Below are 27,500 nucleotides of genomic sequence, written 5' to 3' on the forward strand. Positions count from 1 at the left end.
CCTGTGCTGCTTCCGGTTAGGGTAGTAGAGGACCTGAAGCACTACTGTGCTTTGCAAATGACAAGTTTTGGAAAAATAAAAACCAGTAATACTGTATATGCAGGTCATACATTCAGCCTTTGGGGGCACATAATCTTGGGTTTCTGCTGCAATAAAGGGTGGAGAGGGGTTACGTCAGTGATAAGACTTAGCATGATTTCGCTGAAAGGTGGGGTGGGTCCCTGTGAATTTTTGTAGTCAAAGGAAAAAAGAAAACTAAATTACGCTGTGCCTCCTTGGCCTACACCTATAAACTCTGATACTCAATTATCATCTCTGTTCATTCCAGAAGCACACAATAGCTTATTTTAGGAATTTCACTCATGTACAGGGCCACAACTGGTTTGACTGCTATTCTCCCACAAAGACTCTTTATGTCAATCTTGGGCTTTTTGTGCCTCAGGTGGTTTCCCTTCATTTACATGTAAATGGAAGTTCTCCAGTTGTGAACCTTCAGCTACTTCTGGCTTGTAGTAAATAGTAGTAATTTGACTATTATCCATCACATATTTAGAACAGTGGCCCCGTACAGGTGTAAAGGCCCCGTTACCCTAAACGATGCACCAGCAATCCCGACAGCGATACGACTTTGTCAGGATCGCTGGTGCATCGCTACATGATCGCTGGTGAGCTGCCAAACAGGCAGCTGCACCAGCGAGAACGCTGGTCTCTAAGGTAAATATCGGGATACTAAGCGGCGCGTGTCACTTAGTTACGCCAGAAGCTGCGAACACGCAGGTTTCTAAGGTACAAATCGGGTAACTAAGTGACGCGCGCTGCTTAGTAACCCAGTATTTACCTTGGTTACCAGCGCCTGCTTAGAGCACTGGGAGCATCGCTGATCGTTGGCTCCCGCTGCCACAGGCAGCGATGTGCGCTGGCCTGCGGGAAAGCAAAGATCAAAAAACAGCCGTGCACGATCAGCAATACCCGGCAGGGGGTCACTGATCCCCGTCACACACAGCGATCTCGCTGGTGAGATCGCTGTGACGTCACAAAATCCGCTATCTCGCTAGCGAGATTGCTGTGTGTGATGGGGCCTTTAGAGCTCATCGCACCGTCTTCCACTGGCTTGATGTCATCTTGTTTGTCTTTCACTGTTAGTCATTGAAGATCTTACCTTGATCACAAATAGCTGTAGAAAGAATCCCAGACCCCACAACACTGCACTAGAAACCACAATACCCTGTACATATGTACCGTGAAAACATCCACCTCAAATCCAGGTTTCTTGCGGATTTTTGCACTGATGCTGCTGTGGTTTTGTTTTGCAACGGAAGAAATCCATGGCAAACTGGCAACATAATGAGGTGTGCTGTAGAGTTAATCTGCAGTTTTTGGCAAACTGCGTTGTATGGCAAAATCCACCAGTTGTTGGTAAAATGTACTTGTTAACTAATCTCAATAACTCACCCCTCCCCATCTGACCACAACCTACTGACATTCTCTTCCCTCTCCTCTCCTACTGCACAACCCCCACTCCATAAACTTGCTCACCCTCGCAGGAATCTCAAACACCTCAATTTACAATCACTCTCCGATTCCCTTCTCCCCCTTACAGACATAGCTTCCCTTCATGATACAGATGCTGGTGCCACTTTGTACAACACCACAATAACAGCAACACTTGATTCGGCTGCCCCCCTCACGCAGAGCTACAAACTCACATCTCTTGGCATCACAGACTTGTCCCTATCCTGGATCTCATCATACCTAATAGACCGAACATTTAGTGTCTCCCTCTCACACACCACCTCCTCACCTCGCCCCCTGTCTGTCGGTGTTCCTCGAGGCTCTGTCCTAGGACCCCTAATATTCTCCATCTACACCTTCGGCTTGGGACAGCTCATAGAATCCCACGGTTTGCAGTATCGCCTCTACGCCGATGACACGCAGATCTACCTATCTGGACCCAACCTCGCCTCCTTACTGACTGAAATCCCACAATGTCTGTCTGCTATCTCAGCCTTCTTTTCTTCTCGCTTTCTCAAGCTGAACATGGACAAAACAGAATTCATCATCTTTCCCCCATCTCACTCTACCCCTCCACCAGACCTATCCATCAGTGTCAATGGCTGCTCTCTTTCCACAGCCCCGCACGCTCGGTGCCTCGGGGTGATCCTCGACTCTGCACTCTTTCAAACCACATATCCAAGCCCTCGCCACCTCAAACTCAAAAATATTTCCCGGATCCGCTCATTCCTCAACCACGAAACCACAGAAACACTAGTGAGTGCTCTTATCTCCCGCCTCGACTACTGCAACGTCCTACTCTCTGGCCTCCCCTCTACCACTCTGGCACCACTCCAGTCAACCCTACACTCTGCTGGCCGACTAATCCACCTGTCTCCCCGCTATTCCCCAGCCTCCCCCCTATGCCAGGCCCTTCACTGGCTTCCTATTGCCCAGAGGCTCCAATTCAAAACCCTAACCATGACATACAAAGCCATCCACAATCTGTCTCCTCCATACATCTGTGACATGGTCTCCCGGTGCCTACCCGCACGCAAACTTTGATCATCTCAAGATCTCCTTCTCTACTCTCCCCTGAGATATCTCTAGTTCATGCTTAGTGTCTGTAGGAGGCACTTGGGTCTGATTTCAGACCCCACCGTTTTTATTTTATTTTTGATTTTTCTGTAAATTTTTATGTTTTAATTAACCGAGTGAAGGGGGCGACGGTTCCTTTCTACGGCCCGCTCTCCCCCGAACCAACAACAGTCAAGCACGCGGGGTATACCTCTCCGTACACTTTCCTGCGACGTTTGGGGCTGATTCCTCTAGCATACGGATATGAGGGCAGGCGCAATGGAGAAGATTTTGGCGATGATCCTCACGACCGGAGTCGGGATTCCATGGACCTGGACAGCGCTTACGTAGGCCCTGAATCAGCCCCATAGCTCTCCATCCCCCTATCATAGAATCGTAGAGTTGGAAGGGACCTCCTGGGCCATCTGGTCCAACCCCCTGCTCAAAGCAGGATTCGCTAAATCATCCCAGTCAGATGTCTGTCCAGCCTCTGTTTGAAGACTTCCATTGAAGGAGAACTCACCACTTCTTGTGGCAGCCTGTTCCACTCATTGATCACTCTAACTGTCAAAAAGTTTTTTCTAATATCTAATCTGTCTCCTCCCATTCAGTTTCATCCCATTGCTTCTAGTCTTTCCTTGTGCAAATGAGAATAAAGTTGATCCTTCTACAATGTGACAGCCCTTTAGATATTTGTAGACAGCTATTAAGTCTCCACTCAGTCTTCTCTTTTGCAAACTAAACATTCCCAAATCCTGCAACCTTTCCTCATAAGACAGGGTTTGCAGACCGGTCACCATTCTGGTTGCTCTTTTCTGAACTTGCTCCAGTTTGTTGATGTCTTTTTTTAAAATGTGGTTCCCAAACTGGACACAATATTCCAGATGAGGTCTGACCAAAGAGGAGTAGAGGGCAATAATGACTTCACGTGATCTAGACTGTATGCTTCTGTTAATACATCCTAGAATTGCATTTGCCTTTTTTGCTGCTGCATCACACTGTTGACTCATATTCAGTCTGTGATCTATTAGTATACCCAAGTCTTTTTCACATGTGCTGTCACTTAGCCCTATTCCTCCCATTCTGTATATGCTTTTTTTCATTTTTATTGCCCAGATGTAGTACTTTGCATTTCTCCCTGTTAAAAACCATTCTGTTAGTTGCTGCCCACTTCTCCAGTTTATTTAAATCTTTTTGAATCCTCTCTCTTCTCTAGTATTAGCTATCCCTCCTAGCTTTGTGTCATCAGCAAATTTAATCAGTTTACCCTCAATTCCTTCATCTAAATCGTTGATAAAGATGTTGAACAATACAGGGCCCAGGACAGAGCCCTGTGGTACCCCACTTGAGACATTCTTCCAACTGGATGTGCAGCCATTTACGACCACTCTTTGGGTCCGATCACTAAGCCAGTTATGAATCCACCTAACAGTTGCCTTGTCCATTCCATACTTAGTCATTTTTTCAATAAGGATTTTATGAGAGACTTTGTCAAATGCTTTGCTGAAGTCAAGATATACTATATCTACAGCATTTCCTTGATCCACCCAATCAGTGATACTGTCATAGAAGGAAATTAAGTTAGTCTGACATGACTTATTAGTTACAAACCCATGCTGACTCTGTTTAATCACTTCATTCTTATCCAGGTACTGACATACATGTTGTTTAATAATTTGTTCAAAGATCTTTCCTGGTATAGAAGTCAGACTCACCGGCCTATAGTTGCCTGGGTCCACCTTCTTCCCCTTTTTTGAAGATAGGAACAACATTTGCTCTTCTCCAGTCTTCTGGCACTCCTGTTCTCCAAGAATTTTCAAAGATTATGGAGAGGGGTTCAAAAATTTCTTCTGCTATCTCCTTCAGTACTCTGGGGTGTAATTCATCTGGACCTGGAGACTTGAATTCATTTAGGTTAGCTAAGTGTTTCCTCACTATCTTTCTGTTTATAGATATCCTGGATTCTTCTATTCCCTTAGTAGGACAGTGAATAACAGTTGATGTTACATTTCCTTTCTGAGAGAAAACAGATGCAAAATAGGAATTTAAAAGTTCAGCCTTCTCAACATCCTGTCTCACCATTTCATCATTTTCATCCTGTAAAAATCCTATATCATCTTTGACTTTTCTTTTACTTTTGACATATCCCCAAAATCCTTTATTATTGCTTTTGACATCTCTTGCAAGCCTCAATTCATTGTCAGCTTTAGCTAATCTGATTTGTGCCCTGCAGGTTCTGCAGACAGCATTATATTCTTCTTTAGATATGCCTCCCTCTTTTCCATTTTATAAACATTTTTTTCTTCCTTTTTAGCATGTGCTTAAGTTCTGTGTTCATCCATCCTGGTTTCTTTAAATGCTTCCTATTCCCTCTTTTCGGAATTGTTAACAACTGTGCTTTGAGAATTTCATTTTTCAAGATTTCCCATCCTTCCTGGACATTTTTGTCTTTAAGGATATCCAGCCATTGGATCCCTCCAATTCTCTTTCTGAATCCCTTAAAATCTGCCTTTCTGAAATCTAACCTTGACGTCTGAGTCTTCACAGGTCTTCCGCCTCTAGTTATCCAAAATTCTAAAATAGCATGGTCGCTACCTCCTAGGGTCCCAGCCACTTTTACCTCCTCAACCATTTCCTCCCTGTTTATAAGGATTAGATCCAAGGTAGCAGTTCCCCTTGTTTTCTCCCCTACCTTTTGGAAGATAAAGTTGTCAGCACGAGAGGATAAGAATTTCCTTGACCTGTTAGTTTTGCCTGAGAGAGATTCCCAACAAATGTCTGGATAGTTGAAATCTCCCATGACAACTATGTCATATTTTTTGGAGAACTTGGCCATTTGATGCATAAAGAGTTCATCCATATCTTCAGCTTGCACAGGCGGCCTGTAATAAATGCCTACAATGGTGTCCTTTCCATTGTTCTGTCCTTGTATTCTTACCCAAACCGTTTCCACAGAACTCCCAGTCTCTGAAGCTTCAATCTCTGTGCAGATATACACGTTTCTAACATACAATGTGACACCCCCTCCTCGTTTATCAAGTCTGTTTCTTGCAAATAAGTTGTATCCTTCTAGTCTTGTATTCCAATCATGTGTATTGTCCCACCAAGTTTCAGTGATTCCAATGACATCCTATTTCTTTTCCTGTGTTAGTAGTTCCAATTCTCCTTGTTTGTCGCCCATGCTTTGTGCATTAGTATAGAAACATTTTAGTTTGTGATTGGTTTCTCTTTCTCCAATATTTTTATTAATTAGATTCTTTTGGCTTTGTTCTTCCTTTCCACTTCTAATAGCAGAGTTCTCAATAGCATTTGTCAGGTGTATGGCTTTTTCTGGTCTTTTGCTTCCCTTCCCATGTTGTTCTAGTTTAAAGCTCTCCTTACAAGTGTAGCAAGGCGACTTCCATATACATGCTTTCCAGTCTTCGTAAGGTGCACCCCATCTCTAGCAAGTAGTCCATCGTATAAGTAATTCACTCTGTGATCCAGAAATCCAAATCGTTGCTGACGGCACCATCGACGTAGCCAGTTGTTCACCTGCAGAATCTTATTCCACCTCCTTGTTCCATGGCCATCCACTGGGAGGATGGAAGAGAAGACCACCTGCGCTCCCAGTTCTTTCACTTTCTTGCCATGCTCAATCAATCAAGGGAGGATTGATTGAGCATGGCCCCTTTAAGAACTCCTCCAGCACTGCTACATCAGCCCAGGAGATGAGAGCCTTCATGGATAGCCGGACAGCACCGAGCACTGGAGTTGAGGTATGGGGTCGGGTCCTGGCTCCCGGGAGAAGCACTGACGTAGCGTCCGTGGCGGTGCACCGGCCCCCACCCGCGGCGCTACCGCGGGTAGCCCTAATAACATTTAGCCCCCGGCTTTCCGGCCTGCTAGGCCGCAATTTTAATAGCGCTGCCCTGCCCACCGGCGCCTACCGCGGTTAGGCTCAGAAATTTAGCCCCCGGCTTTTCCGGCCTACTAGGCCGCAATTTGAATAGCGCCGCACGCGCTATTATCGCCGACCCCCTCGCCTGGCGCCTCTCATCCCCAACGAGACGCGCAATTATAATCTCGGGAGCCATATTCTTTTCCTCACCCTGCGCTGGAAGCTGTGAGGCGAGCATTCTGCCGGATACCGGGTGACACAGCAGGGCCACCACTATTCCTCCTGTGGGACCCAGCACAGGACCATGGGTAAGCTGCATCTGCCCTCAGATTAAAGATTAACCCCTTCCTGGCACGTTCCCTGCAGCAGACTATGCCGTTAACCCTTTCAGGAGCGCTATGTCTCAATCTAAGGAGGCTAAACGGGCGGCTAAAAAGCACACAGCGTTTTTTACCGTGTGTACCACTTGCAAGTCTGCCCTACCCAGTGCACAGACTAATCCGTTATGCACGGACTGCGACCCGACCTGCGCTCATTCGCCCCTCGCCTCCACTGCTGACGGGCCTCCTGTCACGGTCAGTGGAATCTCTGACCCAGACTATATTCTTCCTCCGGGAGGACACTCTAACCCAGACAGCGTCCTTACCCCCTGAGGAAGGCTCTGGCGTCGGCCGGGAACCGTCCACCAGCAGGGGCCGTACTCTGTCAAGGGATGGTCATGTCTCTAGAAAGCGGACCCATGACGCGTCCCCTAGTTACGTTCGTGTCTCTGCGACTCCTGTCTCTCGCTCTCCCTCTCCTGGAGTTCTCAGCGAGCACGACTCTGAATTCGAATCTGACACATCAGCCCCTCAGAATCCCCCAACTGATCAGGAGTCGCTTGATTCTCTTATAGAATCAGTCAACAGGATCCTGAAGTTGGATGAGGATAATGTTCCCGCTCCAGCACATCCTATCTCACTTAAGAAAACCGAGCGTGTGCACAGGTTATTTACCAGCCATCCGGACTTTAAGGAAATTGTCCAGAAACATAGAGATTGTCTGCATAAGCGGTTCACAAGGCAAAAGTCTACTCAGGCTAAATACCCTTTTTGTTCCAGACCTAATGAAGGATTGGTTACAGTAGTTGTGGTAGTGGTTCCAAAGGAGGAAGGGACAATGCGACCCATTCTGGATCTCAAACTGTTAAATCAGTTTGTCACGGTTCGGCGATTCCGAATGGAATCTCTCCGATCATTTGTTGTTTCCATGGAAAAAGGTGAGTTCCTAGCATCCATCAACATCAAGGACGCTTATCTTCACATTCCAATCTGCCCGTCTCACCAACAGTTCCTGCGTTTTGCAATTCACGAGGAACACTTCCAGTTCGTTGCCTTGCCCTTCGGTCTCGCCACTGCCCCCAGGGTCTTTACCAAGGTCATGGCGGCTGTCATGGCCATTCTCCACTCTCGGGGAGTAGTGGTGTTTCCGTATCTGGACGACCTGCTCATCAAGGGTCCGTCCCTTCCAGCCTGCAAGGAATCCGTGGAGATAACAGTAAATACACTTTCGCACCTGGGGTGGAAAATAAACTTTGCAAAGTCTTCCCCGAAACCGGCTCAACAGATTTCCTTTTTAGGAATTATCTTTCCGTGGGTTGGTCATTCTCCCTCCAGAAAAGACGCAAGCCTTACAACAGGCAGTGCGGACTCCTTCCCGCCCAGCTTCTCACTCCATTCGTTTCAGCATGAGAGTTCTCAGAAAAATGGAAGCTGCGATGGAAGCAGTTCCATTTGTGCAGTTCCATCTCTGTCCCTTACAACATGCGTTGCTGTTAGCTTGGGACAAGAACCCGTTCTCCCTGGACTGTCAGATCCTTCTATCCCTGCGGATCAGGCAAGTCCTCGGGTGGACACTGAGGTCCTCCTTGAATCAAGGGAGGTCTTTTCTCCCAGTAAGATGGTTGGTTGTAACCACCGACGCAAGTCTTCTCGGCTGGGGTGCGGTCTTTCGTCACCACACGGCACAGGGTCGTTGGTCGCCCCGAGTGTCTCGTCTCCCCATCAACATTTTGGAGATACGAGCGATCAGATTTGCGCTACGGAGTTTCCACCATCTCCTCGCAGGTCACCCCATCAGGATCCAATCCGACAACGCCACGGCTGTAGCGTATATCAACCGCCAGGGAGGTACCCGGAGCAGGATGGCCATGCACGAAGTGAGTCACATCCTCCATTGGGCCGAGACCAACCATTCATCCATCTCAGCAATCTACATCCCGGGCGTAGAAAATTGGGCGGCAGATTTCCTCAGTCGACAAGGCATTGCCTTGGGAGAGTGGTCTCTTCATCCGGAAGTCTTTCAGCAGATTTGTCGTCGTTGGGGGACTCCGGATGTGGACCTCATGGCCTCAAGACTGAACAACAAGGTGTCTCAGTTCATTGCCCGATCGCGCGATCCATGCGCCATCGGAGCGGATGCCCTAGTTCTGCCATGGCACTGGTTCCGGCTCCCGTACATCTTTCCCCCTCTTCCCTTGCTTCCGAGGGTCATCAAGAAGATCAGAGCGAAGTGTGTACCAGTGATCCTAGTCGAGCCAGATTGGCTGCGCCGAGCTTGGTATGCAGAACTAATACAACTAGTCGCCGACGTCCCCTGGCGACTTCAAGATCGCACGAATCTGCTTTCTCAGGGCCCGATTTACCACCAGAACTCCGGGGCCCTGTCCTTGACGGCGTGGCCGTTGAATCCTGGATTTTAGCACAGGCTGGGTTCTCTCACGACGTGATTTCCGCCATGATTAGTGCTAGGAAGCCTGTGTCCAGGCGTATCCCTCACCGCACCTGGAAAAAAATTTTTCATGGTGCAAGGATCATGGGTCGATCCCCTCTGGTGTTTTCCATTCCGGCCATATTGGAGTTCCTTCAATCCGGATTAAACTCAGGCCTCGCGCTTACCTCGCTCAAGGGCCAAGTTTCTGCCTTGTCGGTGCTTTTCCAATGCAAAATTGCCACCAAGCCTCAGGTCAAGACATTCATTCAAGGAGTTTCCCATGTGGCGCCTCCTTATAGAAGGCCATTGGAATCATGGGACCTTAACCTGGTTCTCGGAGCCTTACAGGAGGTCCCTTTCGAACCGCAGCAGGACGTGTCATTGACCGTCCTCTCTTGGAAAGTGGTCTTTCTAGTGGCAGTTACGTCAATCAGACGAGTTTCGGAATTGGCAGCTCTGTCCTGCCGCTCTCCGTTCCTGAAATTTCATCAGGACAAGGTAGTTCTCAGGACGTCCCCGTCTTTCCTGCCCAAGGTCGTCTCCTCTTTCCATCTTAACGAGGAAAATGTTTTGCCTTCCTTTTGTCCGGCACCAGTCCATCGCATTGAGAAGGCCCTCCACACCCTGGATGTGGTTAGGGCACTGAGACGGTACATCTCGCGGACGGCTCCCTTCCGCAGGTCAGATGCCCTGTTCATACTTCCAGAGGGGCATAGGAAGGGTCTAGCCGCTTCAAAGGCAACTCTAGCAAGGTGGATTCGCTCAGCGATTCAGGAATCCTACTGTCAGGAACATGCCTGTCCCAGCGGGGATTAAGGCACACTCTACCCGGTCAGTGGGCGCCTCTTGGGCCATTCGGCAACAGGCCTCGGCAGAACAGGTCTGCAAGGCTGCGACTTGGTCCAGTCTGCATACTTTTACAAAACATTACCAAATTCATTCTCAGGCCTCTGCGGATGCAGCTCTCGACAGACGCATCCTGCAATCGGCAGTACCTCAGTGTTGACTCAGTGGTACATGGGGTATTAGCAGATGTATGCTCCCCACCCAGGGACTGCTTTAGGACGTCCCACTGTCTGTGTCCCCCAATGAGGCGTAGGAGAAATATGGATTTTTGTGTACTCTCCTTAAAATCCTTTTCACAGAGCCATTCATTGGGGGTCACAGCACCCGCCCTGTTTAGCCTACTGGCTCATTTGTAGCATTCTTAGGTTTTGACATAGTTATGGTTATTGTTGACTGTTTAAGCTCCTACTGCTTTTTTCACTGAACTGGAGATATCTCATCCAGCGAGAGGGTGTATACTGCAGGGGAGGAGTTAACTCTTTTTTCTGGTTTACTTAGTGTCCTCCTAGTGGCAAGCAGCATAACACCCATTGTCTCTGTCCCCCAATGAATGGCTCGGAGAAAAGGATTTTACGGTGAATACACAAAAATCCCTATTTCCACATGTAAAGCGCCATGGAATAAATGGTGCTATATAAATTCATAATAATATATAATGTTTAATAAAAGAGTAAATGACCGAATAAAGACAATCACTCGTATATGTATGACTGCCCAAGTGGGCTTAGAAACAAGCAGTCTTAGGCTAAGTGCACACGTTGCAGAAATTTTCTGCTCAAAAACCTGAATCCCTTCCCAGAAACCGCACCTATTTTTCCGCTTGCGTTTTTTGCACAGTTTTGATGCGGCTTTTTTCCGCAGCGGTTTAAAACCGCATGGAAGAGGCCTAAAACGGGGAAAATCCGCAAAATTAATGAGCATGCTGCATTTTTTACCGCGATGCGGTTTTTTCGCGGTAAACGCATCAATGTGCACAAAAAGTGCAAAATGCATAGAAATAACTGTGCGCTTATTTTTAGCGGTTTTATAGTGAAAACCGCGGTAAAAACCGCTTAAAAAACGCTGTGTGTGAACACAGCCTTAAGGGGATTAATATTTGTACTGTGTCCTATAAAGTCATGTAAAGAGAATACATAAAATGTTGACACATCTGTGACGGTCTTGGATCAGAAGACCCAACCCAACTGCTGGGTCTCCTGAATTGAGCTCTCTTCCTGATGCTTTCAAGGCAGTTGGCTAAGGTCAGGAGACCCACCGGTGAGGATAGCTTTTGCCATCCAAGCACAGTCTGTGGTTGACAGATGTGTGAAACTATCCTTGGAGTATGTTGGCATGGATTTTTTCTCAACACTGGATTTTGAGGCAGATCTCCTTCAAAATCCACATTAGAAACCTCTTTAAGGCCATGTTCCCAAGATGATTTTTTTGGTGAGTTTTTACTTTGCATATTTTTTTAAAAAAATGCAAGTAACATATTTTACTTAATGGGTGCAGAAAATCTGCACCATCAAAACCTCATTGTGGGAACATAGGCGAATATACATTTGAGCGTCAGTTGGATTGTGTGAACATATCCCATATTAACCTCCCATATCTGCTGTGATATAGACCTCTGTACACTTGTTCACTGGCGGTAATGAGGGCTCCATCCATCACAGGGATGTTGGGAAAAGCTTGAGGGAGACTGGATCTAGCCACTAACTGTTTAAGATAAACATTTTCTTAAACTTGGCGCATGTTGTGAAGTCCAATTGATAAGTTTAGGTTCACGTTTCATATGTTTTTGTTTAATGAATAAAATTCTGATTTGAGTATGTTATGTAGACAGTACAGTGCTAAGTCTGTCACCAGTCACTATTAATGCCGCCCAAACCTCGGGTAGCATGAATCGGAGCCCAGCTGCACAATTGAAGCCAGGTATGTATTTCTCTGAAATGCTATGGTTTGGAAGATGGCGGGGGAATAGGGAGAGAACAGACTTGTCTGGTGCGGCTCCAAGCCAGCTTCTTATTACAGCAGGTGAAAGACAGATCTCTATATATGTACACGATAGGAAGACCAATGTCATTAAGTTAGTTTGAAGAGGCGGCCCCGATGGCTTCCTCCCAGCACTTTTTTCTCTGAAACACTTGGAGCGTTTTAGAGTGAAAATCTACCTGGCTACAGTTGTGGCCAGGCTCCGATTCATGCCGCCTGTGGCACTACGATTGTGGCCAGGCCCTGATTCATGCTGCCTGTGGGGCTAAGATCGTTGCCAGGCTTTGATTCATGCTAGTGCAAAAATTGAATAATCAGGATAGTGTATAACAGAAGGTTAAGTAAATTTTAGTTCACAGCGGTTCAGCGCCAATGGCTGTGACAGATTTTGTGTAAAAAAAAAAAAAAAAAAAAAAAAAAAAAAAAAAAAAAAAAAACTATACATGTTTACGGACTACATTTAATGTCAATTTTCATTTTTTATACTGCCATGCCAAGTACATTCACGAGTTGAGCTTGTGTAGTAGTAATTATATTTTCACTTCACATTCCTAGAAGACTGTAACACAAGTGTGCATGCCTTTAAGGACTTGCTGCGTGAGAGTCTTAATTTTAAGACGACAATATTTCTTTTGTGGGGCTTGAGCGACCTTGGGTCAAGGGCAATGTTCGCAGTTCCTTGAGGAATTCATTAGGTGTGCTGGCTGGAGTTATTAATGTAAAGCTTGCCTGTTAATTTGGTTGCTTCAGAAATAACCTTGTTTTGGCACCGTGGACCTGCTTTGGAAACTGCTTTAACCATTGAGCGGACAAATGTGATAACTGTGGTGCTGTACTCCCTCCCCCATCATTTTATGTCCGGAGAGATTGTGCCGTGCATACCGCAGATACAGCCATTGTATGGCTATGAGGGTTGAACCAAAATTAATGCCTCCTTTTTTCTTACAAGGAAATGACTACAGACAGTTGAGTAAGATTTCAGCAACAAAGTGTTTTCGCCAACGCTGAACAAGAGTCTGCATGCCGCGCTCGTAAAAATCTGAACCAGCAGAGGCAAGCCACTATTTCTTTTACACTGGCGATGACAGCTTTATTGTCTGGGAGTTGTTCCCCACCTAATCCAGCTTTCATTGGCCCAATGAGTTGGAAGTTTGAAGGCGCCAAATCCGGACTATATGATGGATGTGGTAGGACAATCAAGGCAAATGTGCAGTGCGCTCACTGGTCCGTCCGGTGCGGACAGATTTGCATTCGATGCTCTTTCTGTTCCTGTTTAGCATCAGCTGGACCTTCCTGGCACGTTTTGCAATACCCAACATTGCCAGCGTCATTTTCAATAGATAAAAGACAACACCAAGCTCTGCAAGCAGGTCCCTGGTCATAATCCACCGATTTCGTACGGGTGAGCTGATCAAAGAGCTCTTCATTTTGAGAGTTCTGCAGGACGCCGGGACCTGGCTTGTTTTTCACCACTGCTGACGTGCATCACCCACCTCCTCACGGTGAACCTCACATCCACTATATTGTCTCCATAAACCTTCCAGCGTCAGTGGGTCTCATTGGGTGCACTTTTGTTTTGTATGCCCATCTATGTCAGGTGCCATTTTGGTAAACTGACACTCAGATGCTATCTGTCTGACTGCAATGAAATTAACAGGATATCAGTGGCAAGGTTCAACCTTTTTTAAAACACCACCAACATCTCTGACGTTTGTAGGTCCGCAGAAATAAAAGGCCTTGCTTTCGAAGCAGCCCTTGTAGCTATACGGAAGTGTGTGTTTCTTAGTCCAGTTGTTTCAAGTTGCTTGACACATGGTAAAGTTTTAATATTAGAGACTGGATAGGACCATCCCCTTGCTGTTGGACAGAGGTCCCCAACCTTTCTGGCCTTTTGAGAACCACATCCAGCTCCTGCCCCACTCACAGTAGTGGCACCAAGAGCCCCTATTACCTGTATGACAGTCAAAGCTTTTCCACTGAAATCACACCAAGGCAGTATGCTGAGCTCCAATGTTTCCTGTCTCACCCCCATTCAGATCTGCTCATCCGTGCAGGTCTACACCCAAGTCGCCATCTGGAGATCTACTGTTAATAAGGTTTTACTACACCTGGTGCTAATGCACCAAGCTGGCAGACAGCCATGGGCCACACATCACAGGCAAGCGAGACAAACTGCAGGTTAGGGACGCCTGCTGTAGGAGATATACCCATTTTTGTTTTTGTTTTCTTCTTGGGATTGAAATTATAATGTTTCTTTCACTCGCTACTAAAATAAGACCTCGTCATTTGGAAGGGAAGCACATAATATACATTGTAAACAAGTGCATACAATGAGTCTCAAAAATGGTTCTCCATTCCCAGTTTTAGGTGTCCATACCCATAAGCTGAACTGCAACCTTCCAGTTGTTAATGTTTTGGGATGTCCTAACGCTAGCCTAATGGAAAATAACAGGGGAAGGAAAGGTTTGTGAATTTTCTATTTCAACATGCCTAATCCTTTTTTTTTTTTTTCTTCTCATGGAAGATTAAATATACAAATTGTCTCTTCAGAGATGAAGAGGACTAGAGCTCTAGTACCAGCTATTGAATATAGGGATCCTAAAAGTCAATTTCCACCCTTTAACTAGCTTTCCCATATGACTTTGGTTAAAAGCCAAACCAGAATCTCAATTTGCAGACAGTGTTTTGGGGTTTTGTGCCTCCTAAGTGCAAATCAAGTGATCTGATTTGGCTGTATGAGAGGCTTCTTCTGGAGAGTGACATGACTTGCCTGCAATACCAATGTTAGGTTAAAAGGTCGATAATGACACCTAGGATCGCTACTTCCAATAGGTGGCATTAAACTTCTAGACACTCTACACAAGGAGAAACTTTGCCCCTTAGTTCTCATGGAAGAAAATTCTGGCATAGATTTACTCCCTGCTCCCAAGCTTAGAGTATGGGGGGAGGAGGGGCGAGAGGAGTAGTTGTCCTGGGCTGCTAAGATGTATATCTGCTAGTGCCAAAATATAATTTTTGGCCTGTCAGTCAAGTATAATTACATGAAATAAGATTTTTATTCACTTGCCTGTTGCTACATACTAATTTATTCCATGAAATATGTGAATGTCCCACATGACTCTTGCCCTTGTCACATTCTGCTCCTTCAGAATATCAATGACCGTGGATGTTTCAGTCCGTCAGGTGCAGCTGAACTTTATAAAAAAAAAAAAAAAGTTTGATTTGGGTACCTGAACTTGAAACTGAACCCCATTCAAGTGAAAGGGGGCTCAAACATCCAGTGATTCCCATGCTGTCCTCTGTGTGACACCATGGGAAACATCGGCTCTGACTGGCAGTAACTTTGAGTATCACGGACCATAGCAGGTTCCCGCGCTGTCACAAAGGACAGCTGGTGAGCCATCGGCTCTGACTGGCGGTGAAAAGGTTTGGCGTCGGCTAATTCATACTACTGTCATCGTCGCCTGGTCTCACTGATGGCAAGCAAGAGCAGGTGACACTGATAGTATTCAGCAACTAGGCCCTGTGCATAATAAGAAATATGTCAGTGAGATATATAACTAGTGCAGTATGTGTAGCTTACTGTACATGTATTTAGCTAATAAAGAATAGAAAAACATGGTGTGGGGTCCCCGTTACTTTTAATACTCATCTAGGGGCTGTTCTTGCTATTCTGGGGAAAAGGCCAATATCGATAAAGCTTCCCAGTCTTTTAATATCATCTCACAAAGGCTAAGCAGACAGATTCAGGCTGATATTAATAGGCTGGGAAGGGGCCATGGATTTTGCCCCCCTCCCAGACTAATAACACCAGCACTAAGACTCCCCAGAAATGGTGTATCATTAGATGCGCCAATTCTGGCTCATAGCTTCCATTTTCCTGCTTGCCCTGGTGCTTTCAAAAGCAGGGTAATGTTTTTGGGTTTGATGTCAGCTTTGTAATGTCCGCTGATATCAAGCCTAGGAGATAGTAATGGAGAGGTGTCTATCAGAAACACACACACAGAGAAAAGCCCTTTAATTGTAAAAAAAAACCACTCCCTGACAATTGCCCTTTTACCCTTTTGTTCCTTTGATAACCTTACGGACGTCAACTCTTGACACACTGTGTTCCAGTACCGTGCTGAGGTCACATTACTGATGTCACCACTCAGCACTGCCTCCGGATGTAGCAGAGACGGGAGGTGTCGTGGGATTAATTTACAGCTTACCCCTTTTGAATTATTTTTTTTAAAGGGTAAAAGAGGATCGGGGAGGATGTGTGTGTGTTTGCTTATGACCATTACTACTAACCCCATGGCTTGATGTCAGTGGACATTACACAGCTGACATCAACCCCAAAACCATTACCCACTTGCCAACGCACCAGAGCAAGGGGAAAGAGACAGGCAAAGCGCCAGAATTGGGACATCTAATGGATGTGCCTTTTCTGGGGCAGCTGTGGGCTGCTATTTTTCGACTTGGGAGGTCTACATATCCATGGACCTCCACAACCAGAGAAATAGCCGCCCCCCGGCTATCTGCTTATACTTGGCTGGTTATCAAAAATAAAGGGGACCCAACACCGTTTTTTTTTTTGTAAAATTAATTTCAAAAGACGTGGGGGTCCCCCTCTTATTTTTGATTACAAGTGCAGGTAAAGCAGACAGTTGCCTATTTTACCTGGGCTTGTTGTTAGAAATAGAGGGAACCCCAGGTTTTTTTTGTTTTTTCTTTGTTCTTTTTTGTAACATACTCGGCGGCAAAGCACAACTATTCCAATATTTGACATGGCTGTGATGAGTTCGGACGTGCTTCTTGATAAATTGCGCTGAAAGCTTTATTTTGGGCTGCCGAACCCGAATGGTTACACTAACTTCCAGAAAAAGTCAGTGTTCTGGATTGCCCATCTGCGGAATAGCATCACTGTAATGTAGAATTAGACAGCAGTAAAGCAGTATTTTGTGTTTTTAATACATTTGTAGCCTAAAGGAGCAGACCGAAAACAGAAAACAGACCGGGAAAAGATGGAAAAGCGAACGCCACAAGAGAAGGAGAAATATCAGCCTTCCTATGAGACCACCATTTTAACTGAGGTGAAAAGATTGTTGCAATGTTTCCTATACAGTTGTTAAATTGCCACTGTTTAATTCTAGCACCTAAATTTATCTCAGCAGCCATAGACATTAAGGGTTTGTTCACACTGGGTGTTTTTGCTGTTTTTTAATGCTAACTTTCATCTGCTTTTTACAGTACCAGAAAAGCCTATGAGATTTCAGAAATCTCATGCACACACATTGGTTTCTTGTGTCATCAGGATTTTTTGCTTTGCTGCTTTTTTTTTTTTTTTTGGACATAGAGCCTGTCACTTCTTTCAGCGTTTTTGCAGCATTTATCACCAATTGGCTTGATTGGTTGTTGAAAAAATGCAGCAGAAACGCAGGTATCATTATTTGCAGCGTTTTTTATGCAGAAAGGTCACGGACATTAGCATGGACAAAGAGGCACAAAAAAATTCACCTAAACCTGCGTTTTTGCCCCAGCTTCTTTCCTGCCAGTAAATCAGGTTTTGCTGCAGAAAAAAAAAGCAGCAAAAACGCCCAGTGTGAACTTGCCCTAAAATTGTATTTACAATGTTTCAGCATCCTTTCTCTATTAATTTTTCATGATTTTCAGGATCTCTGCTTTTTGTCATGTAGCGTGAACAGTGTGTACTTCCAGAGAATACATGTCTCTGGAAGTACACAACGAAGGTTCTGGTTGAATGGCTGCAGATGACTCCATAGCTGCAGTTGTGATGATTTGTACTGGATCTTTGTTTTTTTACAGTGCTCACCGTGGCCTGAGATCACATATGTCCCAAATGCTCCCTCCCCCGGATTCAACAGTTCACACAATAGTTTTACAATTAGTGAAGGGTAAGTTTTCTCCTTCTTCCATTCTACATATGACTAATGCATCTGTCCTTGAAAATGTTAATTCACAGCGTCATCCAGAGCCACAGCCTGGAGTAGAAGAACGCGCAGGATCAGAGCTGTGCTCAGTGTTGCAGATATCCTTTCAAAGTTTGTCTTGAATCATTTCTCCTTTAAAAGTGTAACGGTGCACCATCATAAGACACAGTGTACAGTTCCACATTTTGCACTAGAGCACAGAGCTCTTAAAAGAAACAGGACCCTATCTATTTTTACTCCAGTTTTGTATCATAAAATACTTTAAAAAGTTGCAAAGTTTTTGGTAATGTGGAGATGCAAAAAATGTTGCTACTTTTGGCGTTTCCACTTTAGTGTCGCCCAGCAAATTCATCTTTAGTTAACACCGTTTTACTGCTGTAACTTATGCCACAAATGTTACTCTAGTCCTTGACTAGAGTGAAATTTCTGATGAAGTGTACCTCCCTCATTAATTGTTGTGCACCTCTAGCCTTAGTGACTGACTTGTGAATCCTCACAATGCGCCGGCAGCAAGCAGTTGCGATCGCAAGCTTGCAATTTGCATACCTGGTCACAGTCCGACTAGATTTGTCCATCCTCGCTCAATACACTTGGTTTGAGGGAAGCTGTGCCTGTCTAGTTGGCACATGACTGCATGTATGCAAATTGCATGTTTATGGACCACTGGCACCGGAGAATCCTTAGTGCGCAGTGCACACTGTGAGGATTTAAATCTGCTGTCAAATACATCACTTCCTCATTTCCTATTTTTTTTGCACTAGTTTGTCACACTTAAATGTTTCAGATCACCAAGCATATTTAAATATTAGACAAAGGTAACACAAAATGTACTTTTTAAATGAAGGCCCTTATTAAGGGAAAAAGAAATCCAAACCGACAGAGCACTGTATGAAAAAGTGATTGCCCCCTAAACTTAATAACTGGTTGGGCCACCCTTGGCAGCAGTAATCAAGCGTTTGCGATAACAGGCTATGAGTCTTTTACAACACTCTGGAGGAATTTTGGCCACTCATCTTTGCAGAATTATTGTAATTCAGCCATATTGGAGGGTTTCTGAGCATGAAACTCCCTTTTAAGGTCATGCCACTGCAGCTCAATCAGATTTTAAGGTCTGGCGTGGTCTAGTCAAAGTCCTAAGTCTTAATTTTGTTTTTGTTTTTTTAAGTCATTTAGAGGTGGAGTTGCCGGTCTGTTTTATATCATTTTTGTATCAGGACAATGTTTGTTTTGTGTTATTGTCCTGCTACTCAACCCAAGTGCTGTCCAGCTTAAGGTCACAAATAGAGATGAGGGAACATCGTCGGCTCCATCCTTATTCAGCAAGCTATAGTGCTTACTTCACAACACATGGATGAAGAGCCTGTGTGTTGTGACTGTCATACAGGTGCAGCACATGAAGCTGCGGTGCTTAACAGCTGATTAACGTGAACGCTCCAGGTATCCAGGTACCCGATGCAGCTTCTTTGGTAAGCGCTATAGCTTGCCGAATAAGGAGGGGGAGCCGACAATGTTCGCTCATCTCTAGTCACGAACAGATGGTTGGATATTTTCCTTCAGGATTTTTCAGTAGACCGCAGAATTCATGGTTCCATTTACCACAGCAAGTCTTCTAGCTCCTGAAGCAACAAAATAGCCCCAGACCATCACACTACCACCACCATATTTTACTGTTATGATGTTCCTTTTATGAAATGCGTTACTTTTACGCCAGATGTAATGGTACATACACCTTCCAAAAAGTTCAACTTTTGTCTCGTCAGTTTACAGGTTATTTTTCCAAAAGTCTTGGGGAGCATCAAAATGTTTTCTGGCAAAACTGAAATGAGCCTTTATGTTCTTATTGCTCAGTAGTGGTTGTCATCTTGGAACTCTGCCATGCAGGCCATTTTTTCCCAGTCTCCCTCTTATGGTGGAGTCAAGAACACTGACCTTAACTGAGGCAAATGAAGCCTTTAAGTTCTTTGGATGTTGTTGTGGGGTCTTTTGTGACCTCTTAAATGTGCTGTCAGTGTGCTCTTGGGGTAACTTTGGTCTGCCGGAGACTCCTGGGAAGGTTCTTCACTGTTCCATGTTTTTAACATTTGTGGAAAATGGCTCTCACTATGGTTTGCTGGAGTCCCAAACCTTTACAAATGGCTTTTATAACCGTTTCCAGATATTTAAATATGTTTGGTGATCTGAAACATTTAAGTGTGACAAACATACAAAATATTAGGAAATCATAGAGGGCGCAAACACTTGTTCACACCACTGTATAGTAAATGCAGACTTGCACCCTAAGGCCGAACAAACCCTTTTAATGAATTAAGTGTATTTTACCCTACCATAGCCTTCATTAAGATTGGAATGTTTGATAAAAATCTTAATGAATCTGAGCATAGGGGAGTGCAAAAGCTAAATTTATTGATCATTCCTAGCAGCAACACTGTTTCCCCTACTAAATGGAGGTAAGTGACAGGTGTGCATCATGGAACAATTAAAATAGACATATAGAGAATTAAAACCATAGGTGTGGCAACAATATCAACATGCAGAGGGGTGGTGGTGGAGACCCAAATGGTGTAAAAACAAAAGCAAAAAAGCTACTATGTCCAATAAAGTATTCAGATACACTGGGATCAATAGTATATAATCCAGTAAGCTTCTCTATTTTGAGGACGCGCACGTTCAGTTCCCTCAACATGTAGGTGCGATGTTTTACCCCAGTGTTTCAGGATGAAATAAATGATGAAGTAATTGTGTGCCCACATGTAAAGCAGCCTTTAGTTTATAGCCAGGTAGGAATCCATGAATTTTTTTCCCCACAACTAGACAAAATGATAATTGGCCGAGTGTGAGCACTGTGGGGTACATAGCTCACCCCCAGTCCAATTCTGATTTGGATACAGGGTCGCCAAAAAGAATTGGGACATTTTTCTTAACAGTGTTGCATATTCCATAGAAAACTGTGTAGGAAAAGTAACAGGAGAAGGCCTTCTATGTTCATAACCAACAGCTGTTGTTATCACGATATAACAATTGCAGACCCTCTGGTTTTACAGCTCGCTATAGTGCTCACACAATTTAATGTCTATAAAGGGTAACCCTCGAGTTTGTCTTGAGCAGATGCCATCAGATTCCCCTTTTAAAAAGGTAATCGATTGAGAATAAAAAGTCATCTATATAGCGGCCATACCAGACCACATGCATCTTACACTTCATGGAATCTGGTAAAATTAAATTGCTTTTCATTAATTTTGCATTTCTTTGTCGCGAGGTGCTTAGAAACCTGTGGTTTATCTTGGATACCAGCTCGCTGATCGCTGGTCTCGATGCGTGCTGGCCAGCGGGAGACCAACGAACACAAAAAATGCCAAAGGCTTTCCAGAACGATCAGTGATACCCGGGGGGGCAGGCGCTGATACCTGTCACACGCAGCAATGTCGCTGGTGAGATTGCTGTTGCAATAAAAAAAACTTGCGACTCAGCAGTGATCTCGCTGTGTGTGACGGGGGCTTAATACGAATTGTGTTAAATTGTCACCATTACAAGCGACATATACAGGGGAGCAGTAGGTCAGTCTTTGTGAGCTGCCGTACAAATAAGCTGACTTTCGTAAAGCTCCCATTAAAGTGAATGTGAGCGGAGCTGCAGAACCAGAGGTGTCCTTGCTCCATACGCTGTGCTAGCTGCTGTGGGAACCAACCTGGATTGGTGGGGGTTTGATACTCAGGAACACCCATTAATCTGATATTGAAGACTTCGAAGGAGAGGTCATCTGGATGTTCCCTCTATGACAAATATTCCACAGTGCCTAATGTATGGGTGGTTTTTGGGTGGCAATAGAACCATTGAAACGACAGTGACTTTGTAATATAAAGTAGTTTTCTGCTCGTACTGTTTTATTTTTTGAGTATAGCCAATTTATATGAAGACTGTATCTAGGTTGAATGATCCATGAGGATAATTTCTTCCTTGTTTTCCAGTAATGGTTCTCCAAATCACCAACCTGAGCCCCCGGCACCCATCATTGATGTAAGTTCACCGATAACCCCTGTTCAGGTACGTATTTGACTAATATTCGATTAGTATTCACTTACGGTAAATGCCCACAACTTAATCCCGCACACCTATTTGGACAGAGAACTCAATTAGAACATAAACTTCAATCAAAAAAGAACAAGAGTATAATCAAAAATACTTAATTTTTATTATTAATAATCACAATTTAATTTAATTACCAATATAATACAGAGGCTGCCAAGTTACACTGAGAGACACAACTTACAAAAGAAGCCAGTGGGAATCCAGTCACCCCAACGCACATTTCGTTGCTACTTCATCAGGAGGCTTCTTTTGTAAGTTTCCTTCTTTCATAACCATGTCTGTATAAACTAGGTGTGATTTAAAAGCTGTATTTCCCACTGGCTTCACATATATAACTGGTCATTTAACCTTTATAGTGATAAAGCCATGAATAGTGGTACCATTTGCTTTTTGTTTTCTGGCCTATTGTATTTAAGGTGCGCTGCACCTATCATAGACACCTCATTGAAGGAAATGTAATTTTTACTTATATTTAAACAACTAATTTGTGATATTTTGAAGGAAATTTATTAGTAATTTGTACTTTTTGCACATTGATAGTTTACTCAGTTTTGCATCTAGCACTTTATTTTTGTAGCCGGTATGTCTCTTTCAGTGTAGATTGGCAGACTCTGTATTATTTTGGTAAATTAAATTTTAATGTGAGAAAAGAAAAATTAAATATTTTGGATTATACTATTGTACTTTTTTGATTGAAGTCTAATATACGATTAGACCTTAGATTGTGCCATGGCCACCCGGTTACATGGCAGCTATGGTTGGTGCAATACAGTTTTGATGAGATCTGTAATAGCACACTTTGCCATAAGAACCAAATTTGTCTAGAAGCACCATTGTGTAGGTCTTATAGAATTACATTACAATGTCAAACCGGTTTCACACATTCCTGTTTCACAGTCCAAGTACAGACTACTTTGCACATGCTGGCTGCAGGTCTCCTGATCCAAACTCAACAGCCTCATATATGCCTATGAGGCTACCAGGTTCATATCAGGAGACCTGTGGCCATTCCTTACAGTTTGCGAGGCCCAGATACGGGACATCGGTCTTAGGCTAGTTTCACACTAGCGTTTATGAGCGCAGCGACGGCCTGCGCACGGCCGCCGCTAAGCCCCGCCCCCTGCCGCGCCTCCACTGGTAGCTCCGCCTACCGGCGCATGACGCTGCATGCTCCCTGCGTCCCCTATCTTTATCACTGGGGGCGCAGGCCGTGCACAGTATGCGTTTGGCGGCGCATGTGCCTTTTTGACGGTGCGCCGGCGCAACCAAACTGCAGCAGGTTGCGTTTGGCGCAGGTCGGCGCACCGTCAGAAAGGCGCATGCGCCGCCAAACGCATACTGCGCACGGCCTGCGCCCCCAGTGATAAAGATAGGGGACGCAGGGCGCATGCAGCGTCATGCGCCGGTAGGTGGAGCTACCGGCGGGGGCGGGGCTTAGCAGCCGTGCGCAGGCCGTCGCTGCGCTCAAACGCTAGTGTGAAACTAGCCTTAGACTAGTGAGGAAGGATCCATTACGATCGGACTGTGAGTTGAATTGGAAGGGTGGCTTCCCAGAATAGTTCTGAACAGACATGTCTGTCTGCTGATGCTTTAACAAAAATATTCATTATTAAGCAACATTATTTCCCCGGTGTTTTCTTCATTGGAAAGCGATATATAGTAAACTAGTTAAAAAAAAAAAAAAAAAAAGGGGGAGAAAACCCTGCCCCCACAAGCTTACAATCTATAGAGTATTGGAGAAAATGGAAGTGGTTTCTTAGTGTATCAAACCAGTGGACAAATCGCTGTCTACTCCATTTAACGTAGATTTCACTCCATTTCACCATATTTTTCATGTTGAATTAGACACTGTATGTAATAGTTGGTGAATACCGAAATAAAACTTTTTTTTTTTTTTTCTTTTTACCCACTCCGTTGCAGAGTTATTAGCTGTCAAAGTATTTGTCACCTAATGAGTTGGCCTTTGTTGAGCCCAAGTGGGTGTCGGCAGAGGGTTTTCAACTGAAGGTGTGTATTTCTTCTCCCTGTATGATTCTGACCAATCATAGGCATGGAGCAACACAGCAGAAAAAGAGCACACCTATAGCTTAGAGCGTGTTTCCTTAGTGTGTGAGATGTAATCACATTCATGTCTGCTGCGCTCAAGCAATAATACTTGCTCTGCAATGTAGGGACACTCTGCTCTCCCTACAGAGCGAGTACAAGTTGCATCTCACACACTGAGAAACCTGTTCTGCTTCTATTTCTTCTGTGTTGCTACTTGTTTGTGATTGGTCTGAATCATACAGGGAGAATTGCCCTCACCCTTTGTGAATACTGTCTGAACTCTTAAGCCCAAATGGGTGTTAACTTACTAGGTGTCAAATACTTTGCTTGTTAATATCTCTGCCATGGAAGGGCGAAAGTAAATTAAATTATTCCACTCTGCTGCCACTGTTGCATTGTGTGACCAGGTCAACATGAAAAATGTATTGTAAGGTCCTTTTTAATTATTTTCAAGCCTTTATCTAATTTATTTTAAAACTTTTTTATTTAAATGATTTTAGTTTTAAATGTTCGGTTGAGTTTTCCCCCAAAGAAGTTCCTATTGTGGGAAGCCTATCTTATGAGTGAGAGACTGTAATGCTGCCCATCCACCTTTACACATTTGTAGGCACACACTATATTGCAGTATGTGTTTGTTGCATTATCGCTCATTTGGGTTAAGGTCCATTTTATGGCTAAATTACAGTTCTGTATAAGTAGTGTATAACTTTTATGGGGACCACATGTGTCGGATATGCTGCAGACTATTTCTGCAGGAATCTGCTAGACAGATCTCCTGGGGAGGGGGAGTGGGGTTCATTGTTTCCTACACACACCTGCAGCTCTTGCTTCGTATTGCAGGTAATCCGCAGCACTATATTACTTTCAGATTTGTCTGTATATTATTTAGTTATTAAAGTCCATGACAAAATTTGACGTAACTGGCATGCTGCAGATGGTAAAGCCTGCACTGCGGGGACAGATTCTGCATGGGAAAGTCCTGTAACATCTCATTAGTTTGCTTTTTACGGTGTTCCTCTGTGGATTTTATCTGTGCGAATCCACAGGTAAAATCGGCAGCGGTTCTTTCATATGGCCGAGGCTGGCTTTATTAAAGGTCTGACACTTGCTCAGTGAACAGGCATTACTTAATGAGCAAATCGGCTGTCCTCCTGCCCTAGTACCGTTCATGTGTAAGAAGAAGTGCTGTCTGCCGTGTAGGCAGAATCTTTCCCGAGAAGCAGGCACATATCCAGAAGGTGTGTATCTGCATACTTGGCCTTTACCACACGTGCATTGTTTAGGGCTGGTGGGTTTTTGGTTTGCTCCCCTGTGTGTGTATATATACTAATATGGATTAATGGACACATTTTGCATATGACATTTAGCGAGAACCAATGAAGGTGTGACGGCGCACACACAAGAACCTCATTGCAGGTTAAACAGTCTTCTAGAAGAGGAAATGCCCTTCTCAGTGAGACACTGATTTGTTACATAATGTATAGAATGGAGTTTTGTGGAGCTCTCTTTATGCATTTCTCTTGTAGAACCTCTTGCCTACATCAACCCCTCAGGAGGCACAACAGTGGCTACATAGAAATAGATTTGCTGCATTCTCGCGGCTATTCACAAATTTCTCAGGTAACTCCCTAGGAGGAAAAGTGTTAATGCAGTGCTGTTTCACATTCCCTCAACCTGCAACCTACTTTCTCTTCCTCACCAGCTCCACACACTTGTGTATACTTCTGTCCCATATGGGTGAAAAAGGCTGAGCACAAAAAAGCTACTTCATGGGGGGTGGAAGGGCAAATACTGAACTGATCCTCAAGCTGGAGGTGCTCTACACAGTAACCAGAAGCGGCTCCTGTACGTCATGGCTTAATGTTAAGCAGATGCTGGTTCTTTATATGGGGATTATATATAGATAGAATAAATATATATCCACTACTGGACGATTATTAATGGACTCAATGATGTGAAAAAATATAAAGTAATATTGATACGCCCCTTCCCTATGGGCATTGCGGCCCCTATCTGTCTGCTATGATCTACACATTGGCCCTCACGATAGGTCACAGCCAGCCAAGCTAAAGCAGATTAGCGTCCACTGATTAGGGGCATCTTATGAGTGTTGTGGCCAATCAGTGGACATTGATCGCCTGCAGCGTTCACAAGTTGTATGAGTGCAAGACACACTGACTGGCTGCAGTGTTCATGTGAGGACCCCCATTGAAAGTGGTGCACTTCTCCTAAAGAGAGAATGCAAACGTGTTCGGATAGATATTAAATATTGTTGGACAAGTATATTAAAAGATAAGTAAATATTTTTTTTCCTGTGCTCTGTAAATTTTCTAGCACTTCTCTTAAAAGCCAGCATCCAGTGGACACCTGCATATTTAGCATGTCTACTTTTGCTCCTGTATAACCTTATTGTCTTCAAAAGGTTTTCCCTAATATTGCGACAGCTGTTTTTTTTTCTGTGCTCAGCTTCTTCACCGACACTGCACTCATCCATCCGCGCGTCAAAGCCCGTAGTTCACGGACCAGCCATGGGTCTCCCAACCTGAACTCTACAGCCTCATAGGCATATATAAGGCAGCCAAGTCTGGGTCAGGAGACGTGCGGCCACGCTGTGCACTGCAGTCTATATACCGCAGATGTGTGAATGCAGCCTTAGAAGTATACAGAATTACAGAGCTATCCAGCTTAGCAGATCCAACCAAATCTCTTTCTACACTTCTAGACTTTATATTATCTTGTTTAATTACTGTGTTAAGCTTCACAAAGTACGGCACTTTATTTTTATATTTTTGTGAAAATCCCCGATCAGGCATAGGTTGGCTGATTAATATCATTTTTGCTGCAGAGATATTGTTCTGTTCTGCAGAAAATTATCATTTTACTTTGCTTCCAGAAGTTTCCTACATGACTGTGTGGCCACTTTTATAGAGGCAAGTAAAGCTAGGTATAGGAAGACATTGGTGATTTACCGCATACCCCTTCATGTGCGCTACAGTTTTCCTGAATTGAGAAATTATTTGCAGTTTAGGGGAAAAAAATCCGCTTTTGCCCAAGTTTAGCCCTCTATCCATGGTCAGAGGCTCTCCTGCAGTGAATGTCTGAGCTATCTTCTGGAGCTTGAGGGCCTTCTGTGCTATAAGCATGGAGGATTATATACTTGAATATGTCCCAGATGTGTATTGGTATTCACCAACATGGCACAATTATTGCTCTGCTGGCCATGCGCACCTATCTCCCACCAACCAAAATCTGAATTAGGTCCTGCGATGCAGATATTTGGGAAGTTGTATGATTTGTCATCAGCAAACATCAATAACTTTTTTCGATGAGGGCTTGTTCACACTGCGGCTTTTCCACCCAGAATTGAAAATTCTGCAGATTACATTATCAGCATAGAGAGATTTGAAAAATCT

The 27,500-nt window shown here is 44.4% G+C and overlaps 1 protein-coding gene across 2 annotated transcripts in view; it reads left to right on the forward strand.

The window, feature by feature from the left end:
• TFCP2 (transcription factor CP2) overlaps nt 1-27,500 on the forward strand; it is an 82,593-nt gene that overhangs the window by 36,579 nt on the left and 18,514 nt on the right. For both annotated transcript variants that reach the window (XM_073576740.1, XM_073576739.1), the window contains exons 7-10: nt 16,987-17,097; nt 17,831-17,919; nt 21,921-21,996; nt 25,614-25,707. In XM_073576740.1, coding sequence (XP_073432841.1) covers nt 16,987-17,097; nt 17,831-17,919; nt 21,921-21,996; nt 25,614-25,707 — 370 coding nt within the window. The remainder of the gene's footprint in view (nt 1-16,986; nt 17,098-17,830; nt 17,920-21,920; nt 21,997-25,613; nt 25,708-27,500) is intronic.

Source organism: Dendrobates tinctorius, unplaced genomic scaffold (genome assembly GCF_039654945.1).
Source record: "Dendrobates tinctorius isolate UK_male_01 unplaced genomic scaffold, ASM3965494v1 ptg000051l, whole genome shotgun sequence".
Taxonomy (NCBI): Eukaryota; Metazoa; Chordata; class Amphibia; order Anura; family Dendrobatidae; genus Dendrobates; species Dendrobates tinctorius.